At 53.6% G+C, this 24,627-nt stretch overlaps 10 protein-coding genes across 10 annotated transcripts in view; 6 read left to right on the forward strand and 4 right to left on the reverse strand.

Annotated features, from left to right (window-relative positions):
• Nucleotides 1-1,199, forward strand: part of ASPZODRAFT_130421 (hypothetical protein) — a 1,581-nt gene extending 382 nt beyond the window's left edge. Inside the window, exons 4-7 of the mRNA XM_022722497.1 lie at nt 64-182; nt 241-405; nt 476-859; nt 913-1,199. Of these exons, the coding sequence (XP_022582907.1) occupies nt 64-182; nt 241-405; nt 476-859; nt 913-1,149 (905 nt within the window). The 3' untranslated portion in view covers nt 1,150-1,199. The remainder of the gene's footprint in view (nt 1-63; nt 183-240; nt 406-475; nt 860-912) is intronic.
• Nucleotides 1,200-1,702: 503 nt separating this feature from the next.
• Nucleotides 1,703-2,590, forward strand: ASPZODRAFT_130423 (hypothetical protein). The gene is made up of 5 exons (XM_022722498.1): nt 1,703-1,731; nt 1,920-2,099; nt 2,163-2,314; nt 2,366-2,462; nt 2,518-2,590. The coding sequence occupies exons 1-5, from the start codon at nt 1,719-1,721 to the stop codon at nt 2,538-2,540; spliced, it is 465 nt and encodes a 154-aa protein (XP_022582908.1). The 5' UTR covers nt 1,703-1,718; the 3' UTR covers nt 2,541-2,590.
• On the forward strand, nt 2,366-5,637 carry ASPZODRAFT_165280 (hypothetical protein; the record flags this gene model as incomplete). Its single annotated transcript, XM_022726706.1, has 4 exons — nt 2,366-2,462; nt 2,518-2,603; nt 2,655-2,982; nt 3,061-5,637. The coding sequence occupies exons 3-4, from the start codon at nt 2,845-2,847 to the stop codon at nt 5,635-5,637; spliced, it is 2,715 nt and encodes a 904-aa protein (XP_022582909.1). The 5' UTR covers nt 2,366-2,462; nt 2,518-2,603; nt 2,655-2,844.
• A 200-nt stretch (nt 5,638-5,837) lies between these two features.
• Nucleotides 5,838-7,644, forward strand: ASPZODRAFT_130424 (hypothetical protein). Its single transcript, XM_022722499.1, has 4 exons — nt 5,838-6,292; nt 6,347-6,488; nt 6,552-6,926; nt 6,992-7,644. The coding sequence occupies exons 1-4, from the start codon at nt 6,039-6,041 to the stop codon at nt 7,457-7,459; spliced, it is 1,239 nt and encodes a 412-aa protein (XP_022582910.1). The 5' UTR covers nt 5,838-6,038; the 3' UTR covers nt 7,460-7,644.
• Nucleotides 7,645-7,680: 36 nt separating this feature from the next.
• Nucleotides 7,681-10,686, reverse strand: ASPZODRAFT_61779 (hypothetical protein; the record flags this gene model as incomplete). Its single annotated transcript, XM_022729012.1, has 3 exons — nt 7,681-7,725; nt 7,790-10,049; nt 10,121-10,686. 3 exons carry the CDS (start codon nt 10,684-10,686, stop codon nt 7,681-7,683), a joined length of 2,871 nt encoding a protein of 956 aa, XP_022582911.1.
• Nucleotides 10,687-10,948: 262 nt separating this feature from the next.
• On the reverse strand, nt 10,949-12,501 carry ASPZODRAFT_113242 (hypothetical protein). The gene is made up of 2 exons (XM_022721056.1): nt 12,244-12,501; nt 10,949-12,157 (listed from the first exon to the last, which is right to left on the reverse strand). The coding sequence occupies exon 2, from the start codon at nt 12,098-12,100 to the stop codon at nt 10,976-10,978; it is 1,125 nt and encodes a 374-aa protein (XP_022582912.1). The 5' UTR covers nt 12,101-12,157; nt 12,244-12,501; the 3' UTR covers nt 10,949-10,975.
• A 498-nt stretch (nt 12,502-12,999) lies between these two features.
• ASPZODRAFT_62637 (hypothetical protein) lies at nt 13,000-16,453 on the forward strand (the record flags this gene model as incomplete). Its single annotated transcript, XM_022729092.1, has 8 exons — nt 13,000-13,051; nt 13,112-13,353; nt 13,413-14,038; nt 14,515-14,544; nt 14,689-14,786; nt 14,935-15,289; nt 15,351-15,579; nt 15,650-16,453. 8 exons carry the CDS (start codon nt 13,000-13,002, stop codon nt 16,451-16,453), a joined length of 2,436 nt encoding a protein of 811 aa, XP_022582913.1.
• Nucleotides 16,454-17,049: 596 nt separating this feature from the next.
• Nucleotides 17,050-17,995, reverse strand: ASPZODRAFT_150638 (hypothetical protein; the record flags this gene model as incomplete). The annotated part of the gene is made up of 3 exons (XM_022725645.1): nt 17,050-17,644; nt 17,706-17,776; nt 17,846-17,995. The coding sequence occupies 3 exons, from the start codon at nt 17,993-17,995 to the stop codon at nt 17,050-17,052; spliced, it is 816 nt and encodes a 271-aa protein (XP_022582914.1).
• A 714-nt stretch (nt 17,996-18,709) lies between these two features.
• ASPZODRAFT_150639 (hypothetical protein) lies at nt 18,710-20,208 on the forward strand (the record flags this gene model as incomplete). The annotated part of the gene is made up of 3 exons (XM_022725646.1): nt 18,710-18,806; nt 18,871-19,254; nt 19,316-20,208. The coding sequence occupies 3 exons, from the start codon at nt 18,710-18,712 to the stop codon at nt 20,206-20,208; spliced, it is 1,374 nt and encodes a 457-aa protein (XP_022582915.1).
• Nucleotides 20,209-20,973: 765 nt separating this feature from the next.
• Nucleotides 20,974-24,331, reverse strand: ASPZODRAFT_140702 (hypothetical protein; the record flags this gene model as incomplete). Its single annotated transcript, XM_022724685.1, has 7 exons — nt 20,974-21,963; nt 22,018-22,107; nt 22,168-22,192; nt 22,405-22,430; nt 22,603-24,123; nt 24,207-24,261; nt 24,285-24,331. The coding sequence occupies 7 exons, from the start codon at nt 24,329-24,331 to the stop codon at nt 20,974-20,976; spliced, it is 2,754 nt and encodes a 917-aa protein (XP_022582916.1).
• Between the last annotated feature and the right edge of the window lie 296 nt (nt 24,332-24,627).

Raw genomic sequence — 24,627 nt, forward strand, 5'->3', positions numbered from 1 at the left:
GAATTGTCAGGAATTGTCAGACAAACCACCTCTCTCCGGACCATCCGCTAATTTCACGGCAAGCTATCGGCAAGTACAAGCCTCAGGATGCCACCACCAACCCTTCTTTGATCCTGGCTGCGTCCAAGAAGCCCGAGTACGCTAGCCTGATCGACTCGGCTGTCGAGTTTGGCAAGAAGCAGGTATGGCAGTTTACCTAGGATGGGATAGGAAAGTTGCTAAACATTTCTCTGTCTACAGGGCAAGACTGTCGATGAGCAGGTCGATGCCACCCTTGACCGTCTCCTGGTTGAGTTCGGCAAGGAGATTCTCAAAATCATCCCCGGCAAGGTCTCCACCGAGGTCGACGCTCGCTTCTCCTTTGACACCGAGGCCTCGGTCAACAAGGCCCTTCACATCATCAAGGTAAGCATCATAATCGGAAAGTTTCGAAAAAAAAAAAAAAAAAAAAAGGGAGATGTTGATTCAGGATTAGCTCTACGAGGAAGTCGGCATCTCCAAGGACCGCATCCTGATCAAGATCGCCTCCACCTGGGAGGGCATCAAGGCCGCCCACATCCTGCAGTCCCAGCACGGCATCAACTGCAACCTGACCCTGATGTTCTCTCTGGTGCAGGCCATTGCCGCCGCCGAGGCCGGTGCCTTCCTCATCTCCCCCTTTGTCGGCCGTATCCTGGACTGGTACAAGGCCGCCCACAAGCGCGACTACACCGCCCAGGAGGACCCCGGTGTCAAGTCCGTGCAGAGCATCTACAACTACTACAAGAAGTACGGCTACAACACCATCGTCATGGGTGCTTCGTTCCGTAACTCTGGCGAGATCACCGAGTTGGCCGGCTGTGACTACCTGACCATTGCTGTAAGTACATCTTTCTGGGTGTTTGATCCCTGAGAGTCTAGCTAACGGTTTAGCCCTCCCTGCTTGAGGAGCTGTTCAACTCCACTGCCGCCGTGCCCAAGAAGCTGGACGCCGCCGCCGCCACCACCCTGGACATCCCCAAGCGCAGCTACCTCAACGACGAGGCGCTCTTCCGCTTCGACTTCAACGAGGAGGCCATGGCCGTCGAGAAGCTCCGCGAGGGTATCTCCAAGTTCGCCGCCGATGCCGTGACCCTCAAGGAGATCCTCAAGGCCAAGATTGTGGCCTAAATTATGACATAATGGGGCGTTAATATATTATAAAAAAAAAAAAGGAAGAAAATACCACAAAGTAAATAGTACTATGAATTATGATGCTTGCGAGTGATAGACAGATTGACAATGGATCTTATTATGCTCGATGATCTTTCTAGCAGTAGTTACTCCGTATATCTAGAACCCTTCTATATTGATGATTGGTTAGGAACAAGCCTGTGCTTTTACTTCAGTATTACCATGTAGTCGAGTCTAATTCAAACCCCTCTACGGGGTAATTAACAGGTAGAGTCCAGGCTGTCTGCTTAGGAATCAAGACGGAGCATACATAGCCATACCGTAAAGTAGAAAATAACACAAGATACACCACTGCCCGCCTGTAAATACAGTACGAGCGGCATAACACAACAAAACGTCATTCCGAGAGCCCCGCCAGAGGTGGGGGAAAGAGAGTCGAACTTCCCTCTCTCTCTCTCTCTCTCTCTCTCTCTCTCTCTCCTTTTCATCTCCTGTTCTCGCCATCGAGCTTCTTTCAGATCTCTATCTCCACGCAGGTTTCATCAGATAACCATCAAACCGTCACAATGGTCAAGGCCGGTATGTGTATCAGATTCCCATTGGTCCCCACGAGGACCTTCAGAGTGGTTGAGCAGATTTGAGCACCTTGTGGCCAGCCTATGATGGGTTGAGTCTAGCAATGCTTGTTTATTATGTCTTATCTGTTGTATTATCTGTTGTGTTGTCTATTGTGTTATTGTGTTGTCTATGCTGTGCTAACGAGTCAGTCGCTGTTCTCCGGGGTGACTCCAAGATCACCGGCACTGTCACCTTCGAGCAGACCTCTGAGAGCGCCCCTACCACCATCTCCTGGGACATCAAGGGCCACGATGCCAACGCCGAGCGTGCCTTCCACGTCCACCAGTTCGGTGACAACACCAACGGCTGCACCTCTGCCGGTCCTCACTGTAAGACAACCAACACAACCATCAGGAACTTGTGTGTTAATCTCCTTCTCCTTCTTCTTCAAGTCAACCCCTTTGGCAAGACCCACGGTGCTCCCACCGACGAGGAGCGTCACGTCGGTGATCTGGGCAACTTCAAGACCGATGCCGAGGGCAACGCCGTCGGTTCCACGCAGGACAAGCTGATCAAGCTGATCGGTGCCGAGAGCGTTCTGGGCGTAAGCTGATTTATCACTGTATATGAATGACCCACCTCTAATGATCTCTAGCGCACCCTCGTCGTTCACTCTGGTACTGACGACCTCGGCCGTGGTGGCCATGAGGATTCCAAGAAGACTGGAAACGCCGGTGCTCGCCCTGCCTGCGGTAAGTCTGTCTGCAGAAATTCGAGAGAATGTTGAGGAACTGGCTAATCAGTTAGGTGTCATTGGTATTGCCGCATAAATTAACGACAGTCTGATAGTCTGATTGAATGAATTAATATCCCTATCATAGAGTAATACAGTAGTAAGTAGAGCAGTAGTATTAAGAATAGTATAGTTAACTATTGTACTCTAGTTACCATGTCTATTGTTACTTATTGACATGGCCAAAGCTCGGCCAGAAGCTCCCCACAAACTCCTCGGGACACTGTGTCGTGTCTTGCTCTCTCCGCACCTCCTTTCCATCAATCCCCTTTCTTCAATTCTTTCTCTTTCTTTCTTTCTTCCAGTTGAGTTTCAAGGAAACACTTCCACTACTCTCCACCATGCCTCTTGAAGCCCGCGTCAAGAACGTGCTGTCGGGAGACACCGTCGTCCTGTCGCATGTCACCAACCGCTCCCAGGAACGCACACTGAGCTTGGCGTATGTCTCTGCTCCCAGGTTACGGAGGGAGGGCGATGAGGTATTGTCTTGTACCTTGAGTGCTTTTTTATTTTTATTTTTATTTTTTTTTTTTCATCTGTGGTTCTAACAGGAGTAGGCCTTTGCCTTCCATTCCCGCGAATTCCTCCGCGAACTGCTCGTCGGCAAGGTCATCCAGTTCCAGGTCCTGTACACCATCCCCACGGGCGCTCGCCGGGACTACGGCGTGATCACGCTGCCGGGCACGAACGCGTCGTTGCCCGAGATCTCCGTGCAGGAAGGGTGGTCACGGGTGCGTGAGGAGGCAGGGAAACGCGCCGACGAGTCCGAGGAGACGGTTGCTCTGCTGGAGCGGCTGCGGGCGCTCGAAGCCCATGCCCAAAGCGAGGGCAAGGGGATCTGGGGCGCGGCGGAGGAGAGCGGCCGGGTCGAGACCGAGTATGAGCTGGAGGACGCCAAGGCCCTGGTCGACCAGTACAGGGATAGCAAGCTGACGGCGATCGTGGAGCGGGTGCTCAACGGCGACCGTCTGGTCCTGCGGCTGCTCCTCTCGCCGCACGAGCATCTGCAGACCGTTGTTACGCTGGCGGGCGTGCGCACGCCCGCCGCCAAGCGAGTCAGCGCCGCCGCCGCCGCCGCCGCCGCCGAGGGCAAGGAGCAGCCCGCCGAGCCGTACGGCGACGAGGCCCACGCCTTTGTCGAGTCGCGGCTGCTGCAGCGCAGGGTCCAAGTCTCCCTGCTGGGCGTCACGCCGCAGGGCCAGCTGATCGCCACCGTGCTGCACCCGAACGGCAACATCGCCCAGTTCCTGCTCGAGGCCGGTCTGGCCCGCTGCTTCGACCATCACTCCGCCCTGCTCGGCGGCGACATGGCTACCCTGCGTCACGCCGAGAAATCCGCCAAGGACGGCCGCAAGGGCCTCTTCACGGGGCTCGTTGCAGCCTCATCCAAGGGCGGCCCTGCCGGGGCGGACGCGGACTACCTGGTCTCCCGCGTGCTGAACGCGGACACGCTCTTCATCCGCAACAAGGCCGGCCAGGAGCGGAAGATCAGTCTCAGCAGCGTGCGGCAGCCCAAGCCGTCCGACCCCAAACAAGCGCCCTTTGCCGCCGAGGCCAAGGAGTTTGTGCGCAAGCGCCTGATCGGCAAGCATGTCAAGGTCACCGTGAACGGCAAGAAGCCCGCCAGCGAGGGATACGAGGAGCGCGACGTGGCCACCGTCATGCAGGCCAACACCAACATCGCCCTGGCGCTCGTCGAGGCCGGCTACGCCTCGGTCATCCGCCACCGCATGGACGACGATGACCGCTCCCCGGACTACGACGCGCTGATGGTCGCCGAGGCCGACGCCCAGAAGGAGGCTCGCGGCATGTGGTCGCCCAAGCCGCCCAAGACCAAACAGTACCAGGACTACTCCGAGAGCCTGCAGAAGGCCAAGATGGAGGTCTCCATCCTGCAGCGCCAGAAACGGGTGCCCGCCATCGTGGACTTTGTCAAGTCCGGCGCGCGCTTCACCGTGCTGGTGCCCCGCGAGAACGCCAAGCTGACCCTCGTGCTGTCGGGCATCCGCGCGCCCAAGTCGGCTCGCAACCCGGGCGAGCCCTCGGAGCCCTGTGGCCAGGAGGCCCACGACCTCGCCAACCGCCGATGCCTGCAGCGCGACGTGGAGATCGACGTCGAGACCATCGACAAGGTCGGCGGCTTCATCGGTACCCTCTATGTCAACAAGGAGAACTTCACCAAGGTGCTCCTGGAGGAAGGGTTGGCGACCGTGCACGCCTACTCGGCCGAGCAGTCTGGCCATGCCACCGAATACTTTGCCGCCGAGCAGCGCGCCAAGGAGGCCCGCAAGGGTCTCTGGCACGACTGGGACCCCAGCAAGGATGCCGAGGAGGAGGAGGAGGAAGTGCAAGCCGTGCCCGCCAACGGTCACGGATCGGCCGAGTCTGAGGCTGCTGCTGCTGCTGCTGCTGCTGCTGCTCGTCGCAAGGACTACCGCGACGTGATGGTCACCTATATCGATCCGGTCTCTGCGCGCGTGAAGCTGCAGCAGGTCGGCTCCGGCACGTCGGCGCTGACGGAGATGATGAGCGCCTTCCGGTCCTTCCACCTCAACAAGGCCAACGAGACGCCGCTGGCGGGCCCGCCCAAGGCCGGCGACTTTGTCTCTGCCAAGTTCACCGAGGACAACGAGTGGTACCGCGCCCGGATCCGCCGCAACGACCGCGAGAACCAGCAGGCAGAGGTGTTGTACATTGATTTCGGCAACTCGGAGGTGGTGCCGTGGTCTCGCCTCCGTCCGCTGGGCCCCCAGTTCTCGGCGCAGACCCTCAAACCCCAGGCCGTCGAGGCCGTCCTCTCCTTCCTCCAGTTCCCCGTGGCCGCGGACTACCTGGCCGACGCGGTGGGCTTCATCGGCGAGCAGACCTTTGACCGCCAGCTAGTCGCCAATGTCGACTACGTCTCGCCAGAGGGCACCCTGCACGTCACGCTGCTGGACCCCTCGGTCTCCAAGAACCTGAACCACAGCATCAACGCCGAGATTGTCCGCGAGGGTCTCGCCATGGTGCCGCGCAAGCTCAAGGCCTGGGAGCGCGCCGCGGCCGACACCCTCGCCCATCTCCGTGACCAGGAAGACGAGGCCAAGCAGGAGAGACGGGGGATGTGGGAGTATGGCGATCTCACCGAGGATTAAACCGTCTTCCTTCTATCAAAAGAAATCTGTACAAAATCGAATCACATGAACATGTGCTAGTAGTCCTAGACAACATAGTAAATAAGACTACTTGTATACTTCAACGATCACTATTGACTAGTCCTGTAAGCTGACATAAGCGACTGATCTGACTGCAACGCCGTCATGAACCTGAACCTGAACCTGAACCTCGACAACCATCCAGCGCCAGTTGATTTCGACGAGCCCGTCCTCCTCCCTGCCTCTCCACTCCTCAGATTCGTTCGATTCCGCCGGTTCCGGTCGAGCCTGGAAGGCGACATCGTCCGACTCGATCCGTCAGCCATCGGATGCACCGTTCAACCGTCCACCATCCACAGGAACTAAGCTAAGACTATAAGCAGCTTCCCCCCTGGAACGAAATGCCTCTCTGGCGAAGTTCTGCGCCCGCAGAAAGCGATCCGGCACAAGCACAAGAGAGCAGCGCGCACAACGATCCCGTCGCATCCGCGACGTTGGCGGCGGGCGAGGGATGGCTCGCGGGGCATCTGAACCATCTCACGACGGAACAGGAGGAAAAGCTGGCGGAGTTGAAGGCGTTGAGTGCCGAGAAGGGATATTATACACCGGCGTCGGTGTCTAGTGGGGGTCCTAGCCATGACGACGCGACGATGCTGTACGTTCCTTCTTTACAGACGTAAGGGAATATTGTTCTAATACTCTATGACAGTCGCTTCCTTCGTGCACGCAAGTTCGACGTGAATGCCGCGTTCGGCCAGTTCAAGGATACAGAGGACTGGCGACGGGATAATGAGATCGACGCGTTGTATGAGAATATCGACGTTGACTCGTACGAGGCGGCTCGCCGGATGGTAAGCCTGCACTCCTCGTATGTCGTATACTTTTTTCATTTGTTCTGTGTTGATTGGTGGTAGTACCCCCAATGGACTGGCCGGCGCGATCGTCGCGGAATCCCCGTGTACGTGTTTGAGATCCGGCATCTGAACAGCAAGAACATGGCGGCATACAACTCGACGATGACCACGCCGACGGCCGAAACGCACCAGGCGTCGACCGTCCCGGCGCGGCTGCTCCGTCTGTTCGCCCTGTACGAGAACCTGCTGCGTTTCGTCATGCCCCTGTGCTCCGAGCTGGGCCGTCCAAACCCGGAAACCCCGATTGTCTCCTCCAACAACATCGTCGACGTGAGTGGTGTTGGGCTCAAGCAGTTCTGGAACCTCAAGGGCCACATGCAGGATGCTAGTGTGTTGGCTACGGCGCATTACCCAGAGACTCTTGACCGTATTTTTGTAAGCATCTTCCTTTACTTACATTACAGGGTGGTCTGGTATCGCCATGCTGATATTTAGTTTAGATCATCGGAGCTCCCTCCTTCTTCCCCACCGTCTGGGGTTGGATCAAACGCTGGTTCGACCCCGTCACGACGTCCAAGATCTTCATTCTCAGCGCCGCAGAGGTGAAACCCACGCTCACCTCGTTCATGGACCCGACCAGCTTTCCGAAACAGTACGGCGGCGAGCTCGATTGGCAGTGGGGGGATATGCCGAACCTGGACGAGCCCGCCCGCGACCTCGTCAGCCAGATCGTTTCTACTCCAGAGGGTGAAGGCTCGACTCATCCAACTCTCATCAAGGGCCCGGTCTTGTTCAAGGGCACCGAGATCGAGATCCTCGGTAAAGTGGACGGCAAGAGTCGGAAACAGACTCTTCCCGTCGTCAAGAAGGTCGTTGCGGAGCATGACAACGTTGTCAACGGCTCCAACGACGAGAAAGTGCCCCTCGACCAGGCGGACGAGAACATCTCCGTCCCTACGACAGCATAGTTTTCTTACATCTTTCTCTTTCTCGGCTGGATGGAGGCCTGTTATCTGATAGAGGCGCTCTGCTCTACTTACTTTCGGGATGCATTCTATGTTTCATAGCATAATATAAATAGTAATGCAATTCGGGTATATATAAAGTACTTCACTACAGTCGAATACAACTACTGAAGTGACATGATGAACGCTATGATAAATAGTTTATATTAATTCACTATACAAAACTAGCTGGACGCCTTCCACACGGCGTTGATCTGTTTTCTCCGAACCTGTAAAAGTTAATATGATGGAAAGCAAGAGAGGAGTGTATCAAAACTGGAGACAAAAACATACCATTGGAGCCAGAATGACAACACCAACCGCCAGAGCCACAACGGTTAGGACGAGCTGAAGTTTGGAGAAGCCCTTGCCAAGGATATCAAAGGCCTGGGACGGGTTGACGCGCGAGGCAAAGATGTCGCCGCCAAAGGCGAAGACAAGGCTCGTGCTCTCCAACAGGGTTGGCCGGGAGAGCACGGTCGAAAGGCCCGCCACGTCGCGCGCGTGCGAGATGTACCACTTGCCGTCGAATTCCAGGAAGGGATGGTACTTGAACAGACCTTCTTCGGCCTCGAGCGCGGTCGCGTCGCGGCCGACGGGGCGGCGGGGATCGAGCACCGGGCGCGGGATGCCGATGAGGGAGTTCGAGGCCGGCAGCGTGCACAGCAGCTGGCGGGTGGTGATTCCCTGCCGGGTTTGCGTCACGGTCATGTGGGAGATGGGTTCAGGGATCACAAATGCCTGGGAGATGACGTGCGGGGCGGGGAGAGGCTCTGCGCCAAATAGGCTGGAGTAGTTGCTGGCCGAACCCAGCGGACCCCGGTCGTTCGGGGTGGGCGATTCGTACAACTCCGCCACGACTAGCTGGTAGCCCCTGGCATCGCCTTCCTGCACCGCATCGCCGTAGAAGGAGTATGCAAACCAGTTCTCCGAGATCACAGAGGGGATGGGCTGCGTGGTATCCACCCCGCGCTGGGTGCTTGCGTGGAGCAGTTGCCCGGAGATCGCGTCCAAGAGGTAGAAGCTCGCCGTGCTGCCGCTGACAGCGGTCACCAGGGCAAGGTTGGGATTGAGGTACTTGTACAAGACCGAGCGGTCGCCCAGGACCTTGCCGATCGAAGCCACAGGGTCATGAGCAGGGCGCGCCGTGGCGCGCACGATCCGCTGTCCCTCGGGAGGCGCGAACTCCCAGACAGGATACTTGTTGTCGGCGGCGGTCCATCCACGAACACGCCCGTCGTCGCCCAGCGTGACGAGGAATCCTGCTCCGTTGATCGCATCCAGAGGGGTGCCATCTTCCTTGACACCGATGACTACCGGAGAAGAAGCGTCCTGTTTGACGACGGCGAACGACTTGGTTTTGGTCGTGGGTGCAGTCCGCGAAAGAATAGCCCCAGAAGTGGTGTTCAGGGTGACCGAGCTGCCGTCTTCCACGTAAACAGTGGCAGACCCAGGCTGGGTCACGATCGTTCGGACGTCCCACGTGCCTTGGCCTTCTGCGGCCTTCACGCTCCAAGCAACAGCACCATGCTTGCCGGTATCGAGAGCGTATACGCGGCCATTCTCAGTAGCCACGATAACGGGCATGTTGATTCCAAAGCTGTCGAGGTTTGTGACTTCATCCGAGAAAACGCTGGTGATGACCCGGCTGGGAAGCTCCCGGAGCCAATCGGGGAGATACTGGAGGTCCCGTACGTGGCGTTTGACGCGGTGGAAATAAGCACCAAGGAGACTCTGGTGGCCCTCTACTTCGAGCTCGTGAGCGAGCTCTTCCTGATCGTCCGCCTCGACCCAAGTCGCGGCCAATGCCCCGGCCAATGCTTCATATCTCGTCCATCCGGACTGGCCGTTCTGAATGAGATGCCAGTCACCGGATTCTGTGACGACCGCCGACCGAAGAGCCACAGAGTCTCCCTTGACGACAACCTCCGCCACGGCATGGAGGGGCCGTTCGGTGGAGGGTGACTGGAGAGACCACCGCCCAAGAATGCCATGAGACGCAGATGAGACGACTGCAGCTTCTGATTCAGACATGCGAGTGAAGTACACATTTGCGTCCTTGTTGCTGGTCGCGAAGACCGAGCGCTCCTGCGTGCGCGGCAGGTGATACGCCTTTGAGACCGTGGAGGCCTTCAAGTCAACGTGGTAGACGTCAGCCCAGGAGCTCGACTCGGTCTCGTACTGGACCAGAAAATGGGGCAACGAGTTCAACTTGCGCGATGCGTGAACAGTAATAGAACGGATCTCCTCGCCGCTTTCGTTGTCGATTGTGATTGTGTGGACCTGCTTCGAGCCGATCACATTGACCTTCAACGTCTTGTGCAACTTGTCCGCCCAGACAACCAACGGGGAAGCGTTGTTTGCACCGACAAACAAGACCGACTCGGGCCCGGCCACCTCATTCTCAGAGCTCAGAACATACTGCTGGCCCGGTTTGCCCGTAAGAGGGTCCAGTGAGGTGATCTTGATCTTGTAACCCTTTGACGGAACAGAATGCAGCGAGATATAGTATATTTCGGCGGGAGAGGACAACACCTGGAAGGGAAGATCACCACTACCGGATGAATATGTTAGCATACTGATTCACAAATGAACAAAAACTCCCATTTGGACTTTGTAAAATACCTCTGGTCCTTGAATTCCCACTTGACATCTCCCGACCCGCCATCGAATCGTCTGACAGTGCCCACCGCACCTGCAAAAAGCGCAATCGTGTCCTTAACCGTCGCAGGGTGACTGGCATCCTCGAACTCCAACACCTCCAGATCCGCCACGGTCTCGCCGGCAAACCGATTCTCCCAGACCAGCTTGCCATCTACGGCGCTCCAGGAGGACACATCCGCGCCCACGGCACTCACCACGGTGTTTGACTCATCGCTCCCGCGTAGGAATCCCTGCTGCTGCTGCTGCTGCTGCTGCTGCGCCGCCGACAACGACGACCGGGTGATGTTTTGCCGCCACACAATGGAGCCATCTCTAGGGTTGACGGCGCCGAGGATCGACTTCTCGGAGAGGGTATAGAGAAGTGAGGCGCTCGACGAAGCCGACGGGCGCAGGAAAAAGGTCGTGTCGACCGAGGGAATGCCCAGGAGGGCGTGGTGGAAGTCGACGTGGTCGACCTCGTCTTTGAAAACGGCCGTCGCCGATGGCACGCACGCGGCGAGCAAGAAAAGTGCCGCCTGGAGCCGCATTATGACCGTCGACTAGAACTCAGCATCTAGAGAAATTAGCAGAAAAAGAAAGGGGGGGGGAGAAAGCGGCGTGGTCGTTCTGGAGGGCGGGAGGGAAAGCAGTCGGTGGTGACGGAGGCGCTTTTGGCGTGTGTTTGGAGTCTGGACAGCTCCGACGATGTTCCGCCAGGGATTATTCACAGCTACACAGTTCTTTTTTTTAATCCATATTTTTTGAGACTTCTTTAAGTAATGCTTTTTCTTAGGTAGATTATTATAAGTTCTGGGTGTTGCTGACATGAATTTACATTTAACTAGTTGTAGAGAGCTTGCTAAAACATGCTTGATTCGCAAGGTGAATTGCTTGCTGCTCACCTGCACTCATGCCCTCGGTGATCTCCCAGGGCTTGGAGCCCAGACCCATCGCGCGTTTACCCTCTGGATGGAGGGAATCCCAGTCCATAGCGCCTTGGAAGCCCAGCTCTCCCGGTCCTCCGGCCCCGGGAAAATCCCAGGGCGGCGAGTAGGTGAGAGCAGCCTGGCGCTGTTTCAACAGGTAGTCGACATTCATCTGGCAGAGCGGAGTGGCGGGGATGTAGAGGACGCTGGAGTCCTTGGAACCGCGGTGCTTTTTGTTCACGGAATGCAGCGAGTCACAGTGCCAGGCTACAAAGTCGCCGGGCTGCACTTTGGGGATGGGGACCATCGTGGTCTGCAGCTCGAGATGGGGATGCGTGATGGGGTTGTACTCCTGGCATGCTCCTGGGACAGAGCCAGGGAAGGTGGCATCCAGTGCCGGACGGGAGGTTACCGGGTCAAAGAACGGCCGCAGGATGGTGTACGCGGTGCTGTGGACAATCATGGGACACACGTGAAGCGATCCCTCGCCCGGAGCAGTGTCCGACATGGACATCCATCCCTGGAAAAACCGCAGCATGGAACACGCCCCGGCACCATTGTACAGATCCATCTTGGCGTTCAACCGATGTTTGGCATCATACGGGTCGTACTCTTCCCAGTTCCCCCCGAGAATCTTGCTGTAGACACTCGAGTACTCCGGATCCTCCCAGCGCTCCAGGGAGCCTCCATCCACGTGAGGTCCTAACGTAAACTTCGAGTCTCCAGGCTCTCTGATCCGCAGACGGTCTGCGTACGACAACGGATGGCTTGTGGAAAGTCGCATGCGAGGGTCCGACGAATGCCACAGCCGCTGGAGGAAGCGCTGGGTATTCATCAGGTTGGGATGGGCTCTTGCTTCGGCCTGCGAGGGCGTCCAGTACAGCTCATACACCGCAGGCGAATCAGGCGGGAACGCTTTGATCCTCTCTTTGTTTGTAGCCGTGTAGTCTTTGATCCTCTCCTTCCACTCGAGCGCTTGGTTCCTAGGCACTACGTTCCGGATGACAACGGTGCCTCGGTGCCGAATCTCAGTCATCGTAGCTTCAGAGAGCTTGCCTGACACGACATGACTGTATTGGATCGACGGGATGATCTTGTCCCAGTCAGACTCTCTTGTAAATCTCCTAAAGAATAAATCACAGCGGAGACGGTATTCAATAACTTGGGATCTCAACTCACATTACTACCTCGAGCTTGGATCTTCCTCACTTCCCCCTGCAGACTTGCCAGCAGTCTCTTCCAGCTGTGCGTCAAAGCTTCCTCATTCTTCTCGAAGAAACGCAACTTCAGATCCCGAAACCGTGGAGGCAACGGCTCGGGCGTATAGTCTGGTCGCAGGCTGGGGAATACCGACGAGATATCTCCAGCCGCCTTGGTGGTCTGGGGCGACGTGGTGGCAGTGGAAGCCGCGCGAGCAGCAGACCGGGAGATAAGCCTCAACATTGCAGATCTAGATTTAAATATCAATATCGATAGCTCTTTTCTGTTCCAGACCACTTGTGATTGTGAGGGGAGCTTAAAAGCGAACACGAGAGCGCGGGATTTCCATCTCTGGACCGGCCGCCCAACTGCTGTTTCGAGTACGAAGCCGCCTGTCCTGCCGGCACAGGAATGGAATTACACGCCTGGCTCTTCGCTCCTCAGACGGAACATCTCCGTGAAATCATACCCGGTGTTTGACTCTAGGATGTCCCAGAGGCGATTCGATTCGATAGCTACTGGCGTGGATCCGCCGTGTTGGCAAGTGTTGGCAAGCGTTGGAAATGGAGAACGCAACCCCGCCTATCTTTGGAATCCCCCGCTTGCTGCACTGAAGCCCCTCGGCTCGATGGTGATAATATGGCGGGATATAAGGGGCGAGGGGAGTGTCTTGCATCGTACACGTTCCCTTGATGGTCACGGCGGTTCTTCTTCTACCTTTGTGTATCCTACAGAATGGCCTTCTCGGTCCAGGGGAAATCCGCCATTGTTACCGGCGCAGGCTCAGGTAGACTACACTGTTTATGAGATGTTGTTCAATTGATACAGACGCTAATGCGTACTGTAGGGATTAACTTGAGCTTCGCGAAGCTTTTACTGGAAAATGGATGCAACGTCTTGATTGCAGACCTCGGGTTACGCCCTGAGGCCCAGGCTGTCGTCGACAAGTATTCCAGTGGATTGCCACGGGCCATCTTTCAACAGACAGATGTGATAGAGTGGCCACAGTTGGAGAAGATGTTTGAGGTGGCGGAACAAGAGTTTGGAGAGGTCGATATTGTGTGCCCAGGAGCAGGCATCTACGAGCCGGTAAGCTGATGATTACAGACCATACCTTCCCCTGCTGGTAATAACCCGTATCTCTATAGCATTGGAGCAACTTCTGGAGGCCTCCAGGAACCCCGCAGAGCAAAGACCCGAGGGCTGGGGGTCGATACGCTGTGCTAGACATCAACTTGACGCATCCGATCCGTACCACGCAGCTGGCGATCTCTCACTTCCTTGCGCGAAACAAATCCAAGACACCAAAGCATATTGTCCATGTTTCTAGCATTGCAGGCCAAACCCCGGCTTTTAATACCCCGATGTACGTCGCCACAAAACATGCAATCAACGGATTGGTCCGGGCATTGAGCAACCTCGACAAGGAGTGTGGTATCCGAGTCACCGCCGTTGCGCCGGGCCTCATCAAGACACCCCTGTGGACCGAACATCCCGAGAAAATGTGCGTGGTTGATGAAAGCAAAGACATGTGGGTGTCTCCCGACGAGGTGGCCGAGGTGATGCTCGCCCTGATCGAACAAACGGAGGTCAGCGAAATCATCGGAGACAGAAGTGGCAAAGGGCAGCTGTTTCCCATCCAAGGAGGGACCATCCTAGAGGTCTCCAAGACAGTGCGTCCTGTCGAGGCGTTCCATGACCCAGGGCCATTCAACAGAGAAGGAAACACGGCCGCAAACACCAAGGTGCTCGACGACGAGACCTTTGCCCTGCTGTCAACTGAGGGATGGGGTCGACCGAGTCCATAGAGCGATAACCTAGTGTTAGACCACTTTCTTCACTTTTTTCCCATCATCTCCTCACTCTGTACTCCGCAATACTCTGGACTCTGGAGTAACTAGTCAAATTCTTAAGTAATAATACAAACCCACCAAGACTCCAGTCAGCCAGTCAACGCAACCGTAAAAGAAAAAGAACCCAGTGGTTCCAACCTCTCCCAGGTCCACTTTACGTGGCCGTGCGTTTGCAAAGATAAGGAGATAAGTTTGCGTGGCCACCGCCGAACCAAGTCTCCGCCCGTTGGCAATTAATTAGTTGACTTCCTTCTCTCGTCTCTCCCTCGCTATCTCTTCCCCTCACCTTGCCGAGACACTCGTTTTCGAGGGACCCTGCCGACACCAGATCGCTATTATGCCTGTCGGAGGAACTGGCATCTAAACTGTCGAGTTTCCTGCTTCCCCAGGCATCCAGCCCGACCCCCTTCTCGAGTCGTTTGATCGCGTGATATCGACCATCACCATGGTAGACGACGAGGCTACAATTGGAACCGGCTCTTTGGGGTCGTCCCGGAGTGCGCCGAGGTAATGATCTATTCTTTTCTTCTCATTGGTGTCTCATGAAATAAGAAAAAGTAGCTAATTAGAGGGACATCCCTTATAGGCGCGGACTCCGAGGAAAACAGGCTGCTGGATACGCCGGGCAGGCGAGTTGGCTTAGCAGTGTTATAAATTTGGTGAATACAAGTCAGTAGAATGGTTCTATGGATTTCATGAGATTCATGAGATTCATGGGATTCATGAGATTCATGGGATTCATGGGATTCATGGGATTCATGAGTCTTCTACGTTCTTCGTGATGGGCTTGCTAACATATGTGGGATACGCCTCACAGTCATCGGCGCCGGAGTCCTCGCCATGCCACTTGCAATGTCACATATGGGAATAACACTGGGCGTGATTGTCATTCTTTGGTCAGGCCTTGCGTCAGGCTTTGGCCTGTATCTGCAGTCTCGATGCGCGCAGTATTTGGAAAGAGGCTCGGCCTCGTTCTTCGCACTCTCGCAGCTGACTTATCCCAATGCTGCGGTGATCTTCGACGCGGCCATCGCCATTAAATGTTTTGGAGTCGGGGTGAGCTATTTGATTATAATCGGCGACCTGATGCCGGGTGTCGTTCAGGGGTTTGTTGGAGGGACCCCGGACTATGACTTCTTGGTTGATCGTCACTTTTGGGTCACTGCGTTCATGTTGGTGCTACTTTTTATATCCTCAAACTAAAGAGTGACAGAGACTGACAGGCTCCCTTAGGCTGGTCGTTATTCCTTTGTCGTATCTTCGACGTCTCGATTCTCTCAAATATACCAGCGTCGCCGCCCTGGTCTCGATGGGATACCTGGTTGTTTTGGTGGTGTACCATTTTGTCAAAGGGGATACCATGGCGGACCGGGGGCCTGTCCGTGTATTCAAATGGGCTGGCCCTATTCCCACATTAAGCAGTTTTCCTGTTATTGTCTTCGCCTTTACGTGTCATCAAAATGTACGTCTTTCACATATACAAGGACCCCCCCCCAAGTTCATTTCCCCCCCCTCCCATCTAACGTATCTAGATGTTCTCGGTAATGAACGAAATTAAAAACAACAGCCACTTTCGGACGACGGGTGTGGTTCTTGCCAGCATTGGCAGCTCTGCTGCAACCTACGTCCTGGTCGCCATCACCGGATACCTTTCTTTCGGCAACAACGTCGGTGGAAACATTGTGTCCATGTACCCACCCGGCGTGCCCGCCACGATCGCCCGAGCTGCCATCGTGATGCTTGTGATGTTTTCGTACCCGCTGCAGTGTCACCCCTGCCGGGCCTCCGTGGATGCCGTCTTGAAATGGCGGCTGAAAAAGACCGGCTCCAGTTCTTCCAGCCACGAGGGCTCTCCCCACCGTCATCCCCTATTGGGAGCTGCTCGAACCAGCCGGTCTCCTGATGCGATGAGCGATCTCCGCTTCTCCCTCATAACCACTACGATTCTCATCCTGAGCTACATCACGGCCATGACCGTGTCGTCCCTCGAAGCCGTGCTGGCGTACGTCGGCAGCACCGGTAGCACCAGCATCAGCTTCATCCTCCCGGGCTTGTTCTACTACAAGATCTCTGACCCGGACTCTCCGAGCCATCAACGACTCATGAAAGAAGACGACGAAGTCGCTGACGAAGTTCTCGCCCGTGAGGCCGACGACGACTACAACGACACCGACAGCCTGACGCGCCCCCTGACAGACAGTGGGATCATCCGCGCTACCACCCGCCAATGGCGCAGGAAGCTCATCCGCAAACTCAGCTTGGCCCTCGTCCTGTACGGCGTGCTCGTCATGATTGTATGTCTGATCACCAATACGTTTTTCGTTGCTTCGCACTAGCTCGACCTATGCCCGTCTGTTCTTTTCTTTTCTTTTCTTTTTTCTTAGATCTTGGATAGAAAGGTGGCTACGACTTTCATCTTTTTCAAATCTTATGATTGATATACACACTCCTTGCTTGGAGTTTTCTTTTGGGTTGGATTTCTACTCTTGCTACCCCATCGCTGTGGCGTTAAGTCTCCTTGTTTTGATTCTGATATATACTATACCACACTGCCATATATCGATCCTTGAGTGTTTTCTTCTCTTGTGATATAACAGAAAAGATACTTGATATTTAAATGGTATTGTCTTCCTGTACATATAGCCGCATGGCTACTTTATTCGATGCTTTACAACAAATCAATTGAATAACGGCATCATTGCTAGCTTAATAGACGAATGAAATATAAATAACACTGTAAGGAAAGCCACTGCTTCATCATGGCCATCAGTCAAGCATGTTGCGAATGTCGAGGTTATTAGTACGGGGGTTGATATTAAAGAAAGAAAAAGCAATCAATCCTTCTTGAGCTACGCTCTCATCCAATCTGTTAACGCAGTCAAGATCAAGACCTTCGGTGGGGGTGTTGTTAGCCTGATTGGCAGCTTCGGATTCAATTGTTGCTCTGGCTGTTCAGAATACGGAGAATAGCCAAGAACAGGTTGAGAATGTCCAGGTAGAGCGAGATGGAAGCCGCAATCTCCTCTTCGACATGATAATGGCGCATGATAAGCTGAGTGTCCACCAGGATGTAGCCAGAAAACACCAAGGCCGCAATCGCGCCGTAGACCAGTTCCGTGGTGGAACCAAAGGGGACAAACGCGGCCATGAAACCAAACAAAATCAAGAACCAGAGCCCCCCAAACAGATAGGGCATCCAGCTGGTGAAGTCGTACTTGGTTTGGCACGCGAAGAGGGTGAGCGCGACAAAGATCCCGACGGTCAAGACGAGAGCCTGCAGCACGATCCGGGCGTCGTAGAAGGAAGTCACCACGCTGATGGAGTAGGCTTCGAGTAGGGTGAAGCAAGTCAAGAAGAGCAGATTGGCTGGGTAGGACTTGCGCTTCCAGTAGGTGACGAACATGAAGCCCAGGGCGCCAAAGACCGAAACCATCATCAGCCAGTAGTTGGACTGGATCCAGGTGCGGTAGCTAGGACTGAAGAAGGAAATGGCGCTCATGATCGTCGTAAGAAGGAGCTGGACAGTCCTTTAATCGAAAACAGACAACGATTAGATCCTAGATGGTGACTGAGCAGACGACTACTTACAATATAGAGTAGACCTTGCGAACAAACTGCATACGGATGGGCAAAGTGCCCTCCGCAACCGTACCGCCGAACTACACCAAACCCAGATTGTTAGTCGCATTCTACAATTTGAATAAATGATATACATATTCCATCCATACCTTGAAATCATCAGGGACGTTGTCATCTTCGGTGCGAGGCGCGCCCTCAAAATCGGTTGCCTGATAAGAAGGCGGGGGCTGGGTAAACTGACGTTGCTCCTCGAAGGAATCCCGCTGAGGAGCAGGTTCATATCTGGCGTTTGAAGCCATCTTCTTGAATGATAGCAGAGAAAAACCTGTTATCTGGGAAGATGTAGGATGGACTGTTGTCTGAAAGAGGCGATGTACTGATTGCTTTGACAGTCTTCCGGGGAAGGTTCCAGCCGCAGACATGTGACGTCGTACACATGTCACGTGGTGTTGTCACAGGCTCCTGGGGTGATATGCACCTCCTCTGGTTAACCCCCATTTCCGCCCGTCTCCTTATCTTTATGATTATCACACTCTAGACGGATTTGTTCTTACTATGTGGAGGCAGCTATCATCTCGAAATTTGTTTCAATTGATATCTAGACCCTTGCCTGTAGAGCTTTTATCTTGCAGTGTTCCAGCTGCTATTCGTTGCAATTCTAATGTAGCGTTCGCCCACCCAAACCGAGCTCCTCCCCAAACAATGACGATGAAAGAGTCTTCTGTCCTGAACCGCATAGGTTTGCCATCTGATGTTTCGCTCTCTCCATGTAGCTGGTAGATGATCGAATAACTAATGCGATGTGGAATGTGGATGCAGGGAAAACGGAAGATCTCTTTCGTTATACGTCAGGTCGATGGCTCGTTGACGAAAAGGCCCAACAACAGCTGCGCTATGTGAAATTTGATCTCGATGGTCTTTGTCGCCTAGCTGCAGCACATTTCAGTGATACAACAAAGTGTGTTCGCGTTGTCAAGCTGGAAGGAAGTTTCAACAAAGCTTTCCTTCTTACCATGGACGATGGCAACGAGGTCATAGCAAAGATTCCGTGTCCAAATGCCGGCCCACCCTCGCTGACCACAGCTTCTGAGGTTGCCACTCTGAAGTTTCGTATGTATTGCGTGCTTCCGTTCATAACTTGCTTTGGCGTGTAGCTTATTCTCTCCTTTTCTAGTACGTTCTAGGACGTCTATTCGGGTCCCGGAAATTTTTGCCTGGAGCTCTGACGCTGCCAATCCGGTCGGCGCGGAGTTTATAATCATGGAAAAGATTAGGGGAGTTGCCTTGTCAGAGACATGGGAGGTAATGAGCACCTTGGAGCGCTACAAAATAATCGACCAAGTTGTACAAATTGAGAAGGAGCTTGGCAATATCTCATTTCCAGCATACGGCAGTCTTTTTCTTCGTGACTCGTTACCTGCTGCGTGTCGACAGTATCCGCTACCTGCAGAGCTAGATCCGGAAGGACTATTTTGCATTGGACCGTCCTGTAAACGAACCTGGTGGCACGGCAATTTCGTTGACATATTCCAATCGGTGTCAAAAGATATAGGCCCTTGTGGGTATTCCTACACCTGAGCTATTGAGTGATGTTGGACGAGAGTACTGATAAAGTGTAGGGACGTCCTTCCCAGAATATGCGCTATCGATTATCCAGCGAGAGCTTGCTCATATTAGAAGTTCAAGAGCGGAGGTGCAACGCCAACTCCATAAATTCGACGAATCCCAGTCGATCGATGAATATGAAAGTCTTCTGGAAAAAGTGAACATGGCCCTACCAATTTTGTCTTGCGACCCACGCGTGGCAGACGCTTCAGACCCTGTAGTGTGGCATACTGACTTACATCTGGGAAATATTTTTGTTTCACCAAATGAGCCTAGTATTATTGAAGGAATTATTGATTGGCAATCATCTCAGATTTGTCCTTTGTTCATACAAGCTCGCTTCCCCGAGTTCCTTACGCCACCCAAGGGCTACACTTTTGGCCCCGACTTACCCGCCTTACCGGACGGTTTCGATGACCTTAGTCCCGAGCAAAAGGATCAGGCTGCCAACGAGAATGAGTTAGCTTCGAGGTCAAAATATTACGAGATGTCCAGCCTTGCACATAATTATCGCATTTATAATGCTATGAAACTTGACTCCAGGTTGTGGGAGCCCTTCACTTACTGCCAACTATTCTCCCAGGGTAGCTTGTTTCCCCTACGCCGTTGTTTGATTCGTTTATACCAGGACTGGTCTTCGCTGGGGCTCCCGGGCAGCTGCCCCTTTCTGATATCAGAAAATGATCTTGAAAGGCACGATGAACAAAAATTGCAATATGAGGACAGGCTTTATCTGTGTGATCTTGTGAAGAGCCAGCTTTTCACTGATGATGCTGGCTGGGTTTCGAATGGCCGATGGGAAGCGACAAAAAAGGCAAATAAGGAACTGTACAATATGTATATTGAAACAATGAGTGAAGAGCTCACGCCTCAAGCAGCCGCGAAAAACTGGCCTTTTCCGCCGTAACAGGCCTGATCTTCATTAAGACACGTTTTTTTTTGCCTGTTCGAGCAATTCCGACATGATACGCTTGCCTTCGTACTTACCACCAAAGTGGAAAGTACTATTCATACAGACTGTCTAAGCGCCGCCCAGGGTGGCCTGACCTTCAATACCACTGAAGTGGAAAGATCTATCGATACATACCGTCTAAGCGCCGCCTAGGATTGTTTCAGAGTGTGAGGTGAGCCATAAGGTGGTGATTGGGAGGTCCAACATAATCATCTGGCTGAAGTAACCAAGTCGTTGTTCACCTGCCAGCCCTGCCTCAAAGACCCTGCCCAACACCCGCTGAGGAGTATTAATACCTCTAGCCAACCAATTCATGACTCTAGCCGCGGTACAAGGGGCGAATACGCTAGTCTTAAACTCCTCGCGTGGTTTCTTATCCTTCCAGGCTATGTACGATTGACCTTGACTTCTTCCCAGATCCGCTGTGACATCGTACAGATGTCACGTGTTGTTATTAACGGGCGAGCTTCTAGGCCTCCTACATAGTACGGAGTAGTATCTACGGACGGAGTAGGGTAGATTCTCAATTAATTTTCATTATCTAGGCGCCCAGACTATCAAAGCTGGGACTATATGTGAAGAAGAAAAAAATAAAAAATATCTATACTATCTGATCACACAGCTGGCTTCAGCAGGAGAAACCATATCTGTTAGGATAAGGTGGGAAGAGAATCATAAATGTAAGTATTTATATCATGGAAATTAGCGTGCAATGTGACTTCAGAGCTCATCAAGGTGTTCTTCATCAATGATGCCGTGGAGAGAGGGTTCGGTTGAATTTCCCGTGTCCTCTTCTTCCTCGCTCGAATCATCGGGGTCTTGGACGGCCCCAGCGCTCACTTGACCTCCGGGGAGAAGATCGTTCTTGTTCCGACGTTCAAAGTCTTGGGCATGCGCAGAGGCCATCATGGTACCCACACGGGAGATTCCAGCAACAACAGACGGACGACGGGGTCGCGCCGTAGTCAGCGGTGTTCCTTGCTCCATATCTGCCGATACCATATATGGAGTAGTAGGCATCTGTTGACCCTGTGGAGGGAGGTCTTGTGGTGCGGGAGTAGTGGTTGCCTCGGCAGTTGATACTAATTCTGGAGAAGAAACATCGTACGGTAATGGGACGTCCCGAGATGCTCTGACCAGTTGTACATTGGTGCAATGTTCATTCTCGACGCGGAAGATTGTCCAGACGCCTCTCCGGAGGACTTCAGAGAGCGAAACAAAGAAACTCAGTATCGCTGAGTGCTGTATATCGTTCGCAAAGGCTGCATAAAAGAGCCAGTTATTCCGTACAACGACATCAAGTATCATGGCTGCGTAGTACACCCATGTGTTGCGGAAGGCCAGCGTATCGCGGAGAAGGCGATTCTTGGCGTATGGATTGCACAAACTCCAGTCCATGGCAAGATCCCAGATGGAAGTATAGACAGCATTCAGCAGGGCGAAAGTGATGAAGGTGGCTTGAAGTTTGTCGCTTTTGTCAATTCGATAAAGGCTCAGGTTGACATAGTACAACACGCCGAACATGTACTTGCCAAAGTTGAGAAGATGCGGGAAGCTATTCCGGGTATCGGCATAACGCCTTAGACATTGGAACGCTCTCAGTATCGATGGTATGGTAGTGAAAAAGCCGAGTAGTCGAGAATGCGACGAGTTGCATTGTTCTGGGTTTCCCCAGTGTCGTGAATACAAACAAAAAAATAACTCGATATTCTGGATCAAGTAAGCGGAAGCCTTTTCGGTCAGTGACATGCACTTAATACTTACTCCCATGGCGTATACTTGTGAACAGTACATGTCGCCTAAGAAGAAATCCCGAAACTCTACTGGATAGAGCCCTGCGAGCAATAGACGCCACTACGATCGATTAGTAAGTATACTTCCCTTCTTCCGTGCAAACAAGATTGAGTGGCTTACGTTTGAATATGCCCACCATTTCCGACTGCGGTAGTACAGTATTCGAGCAGGAAAGAAGAGGACCAGAAGGATGAGGAAGATGAGTACGACGGGCCAGTATATGTACATTTCATTGACCCATGAGAAGTTTAGCCACATGAAAAGGCCTAGGAGGAAGTGGAAAAAGCATGGTATCTGACAAACTGTTAGCTTTGATCCAGGGTGAAAGAGGGGGGATAATCAAAAAAAAAGCATTACCTCTGAAAGTTGACGCCAGTCCAAAGCTGTTCGAGTATCAAACTCGAAGACGAAGACATAATTGATTTTCGATCTCGTCCAAACCATGCAGTCCAGTGTGAATAGAAGAAAGTGAAATATTGCAAGAAAAAACCCCGCGTATATCTGCAAGGGAGTGAGACACCAAACACTGTTAACGAAGGAGATGGGGCCACTTACCTGCAGGAGATAGCCGGTTTGGGTTGCAATGGTCGAATCAGGACTATGAAGGTGTTGTGACGCATACACGAGTGCCTGGATGGCAAACAGAGTACCGGCAGTTACCAGGAGCCCGGACAGAAATGTATTGGATGAGTAGTCGCCAGACTTCTTGGTTACACGGCGCAATTTGGAGACGGCTATTTTGCGGTTACCACGCTCGAAATAGCGGGAATAAAGATCTTCAACGACAACGATCAGACTGTCGACCACCTCGCTCTGTACGAACCATGCCTTGTTAACCTTTTCCGACATATACCTCATGGTGGGGCGAGCGTTGACGGCCTTGTCGTACTTCTTGTTGATCTTGCGGAAGGCAGTCCGGTTCAGGTACGCATAAGCCTTGAGAAGCTCTAAGCCACGGTAAAACTCCTGCAAAGCGTACTTCAGTTTCCGTTTGGCCGAGCGGTAGGAAACTTCAGGCCCTTGCGGGTCTGGGCGACGGGCAAAATCCCTTCGATTCACGACCTGTGCATCTCGTGGCTGAGGCCCTGCGGGTGTCGCCATTTGGGCCAACGCCTTGGAACTCTTCCCCACTCGGTTGCGGCCGGCAATAGTATCTTTAATACCCAGAATGCTGAAAGGATTGATGAATACGTTCGGATGATCCGAGGTGCCATTTCCGGTCTCCTTTCTTTTGGCGGCCAAAACATCCTCGAGCCTGCGATCTCGCATAATGTGCAACTGTTGCCGCAGGGTTTGCAGGCGAGAGGCGGCTTCCTTCTCTTTCATCTGATAGAAGCCATCGATCTTGGCAAGCTCACTATCTAAGAAAGCAAAGAATTCATCCTGTCGACGCTCGACTTCTGACAGCTGTTCTAACGGCACATTGCTGGTGGCGTCATCTGCACCAGTGCTGGTGAAAACACGCTGAAGGAGCTTTTTGCTCATCGATGGGCCTGGCACCGTGTTGCCTTTCAAATCCAGCAGGCTGCCCGGCCCCCGTACCGACGACCCTTTCCCATCAGGGATGCTAGCTAGGCTGGGGCGTGAAGTATAAGTCTCTTGTCTCGTCAGCACAGGAGACGGAGTCTTCGGGCCAGGTCCCAGATTCGACCGTTCGCGGGCTAATTGGGTATTAGATTCTCCCTGAGGGTCGAGCGCCGGGTCCGGCAACTTCAACGATGCAAGGTCAGAACCCTGACCCACATGCTGGTGCGGCGACGAGATGATACTACCATAGCCGCCGATGTTACTAGATAATCGAGACCCTGGGGTCCTCAGTGGCTGCCGTTCATCCCTGGGGCCTGGAGTAGAGCGAGACAGGGAGGGTGGGTTCCCCGCCGTGCCCTGCAAGCCGTCTCCTGCCTCCTGTCTCTTCTCCGCCCCATTGCGGTATAGAGACGATGCTCTCTGTGCACTTTTCGGAGTGGTCGAAGGATGTCCAAAATCTGCCGTCGCTCGACGAAGGCTTGGGTATGGAGGGCTTTTGTTGGCTTTCTGCTGGGCGCGAGCGACTGCTTTGATCTTTTTCTTGCCTGCCTGCAAACAACTCTCAGTCAGCACGTTATTCTAGAAGAAGAATTCTAGAAGACAAAGCCATGCAGCCACAAAGACATAGTTACCTTATAGTCTAGGTACTTAGACCGCCATTCGGGGACCAGCTCCTGATCCAACTCTCTAGAGCATTCGGGTTAGCTGACCGCCTCATGCTATATCCCCCGAGGATGACGAACTTGGCGAATTTCATTGTGAAAAGTTCACCCCACGCTCCCACATGACAAACCCAGCTTCACTCAGACGACGGTATTCAAATTGGGGCAGGTGGGCGATGGAAACGGGGACGAGAAAACGAAAAGGCTGGGTAGAACGTCTCCGAGTCAGCCCAGAGCGGCAGGCATATCTTAGCGGAGGGGAGAACAAAAATCTGGCACGCTCTCAGAACGGTTAGCTCGTTGGGACTCGATTTATTCCAGAAAGTCACGATTCCGATGGCTTCTTCCCTGATCTGGCCTAGAAGTTTTTTCCACAAGAAGATTTGCTGAG

This window comes from Penicilliopsis zonata (assembly GCF_001890105.1).
Source record: "Penicilliopsis zonata CBS 506.65 unplaced genomic scaffold ASPZOscaffold_4, whole genome shotgun sequence".
Taxonomy (NCBI): Eukaryota; Fungi; Ascomycota; class Eurotiomycetes; order Eurotiales; family Aspergillaceae; genus Penicilliopsis; species Penicilliopsis zonata.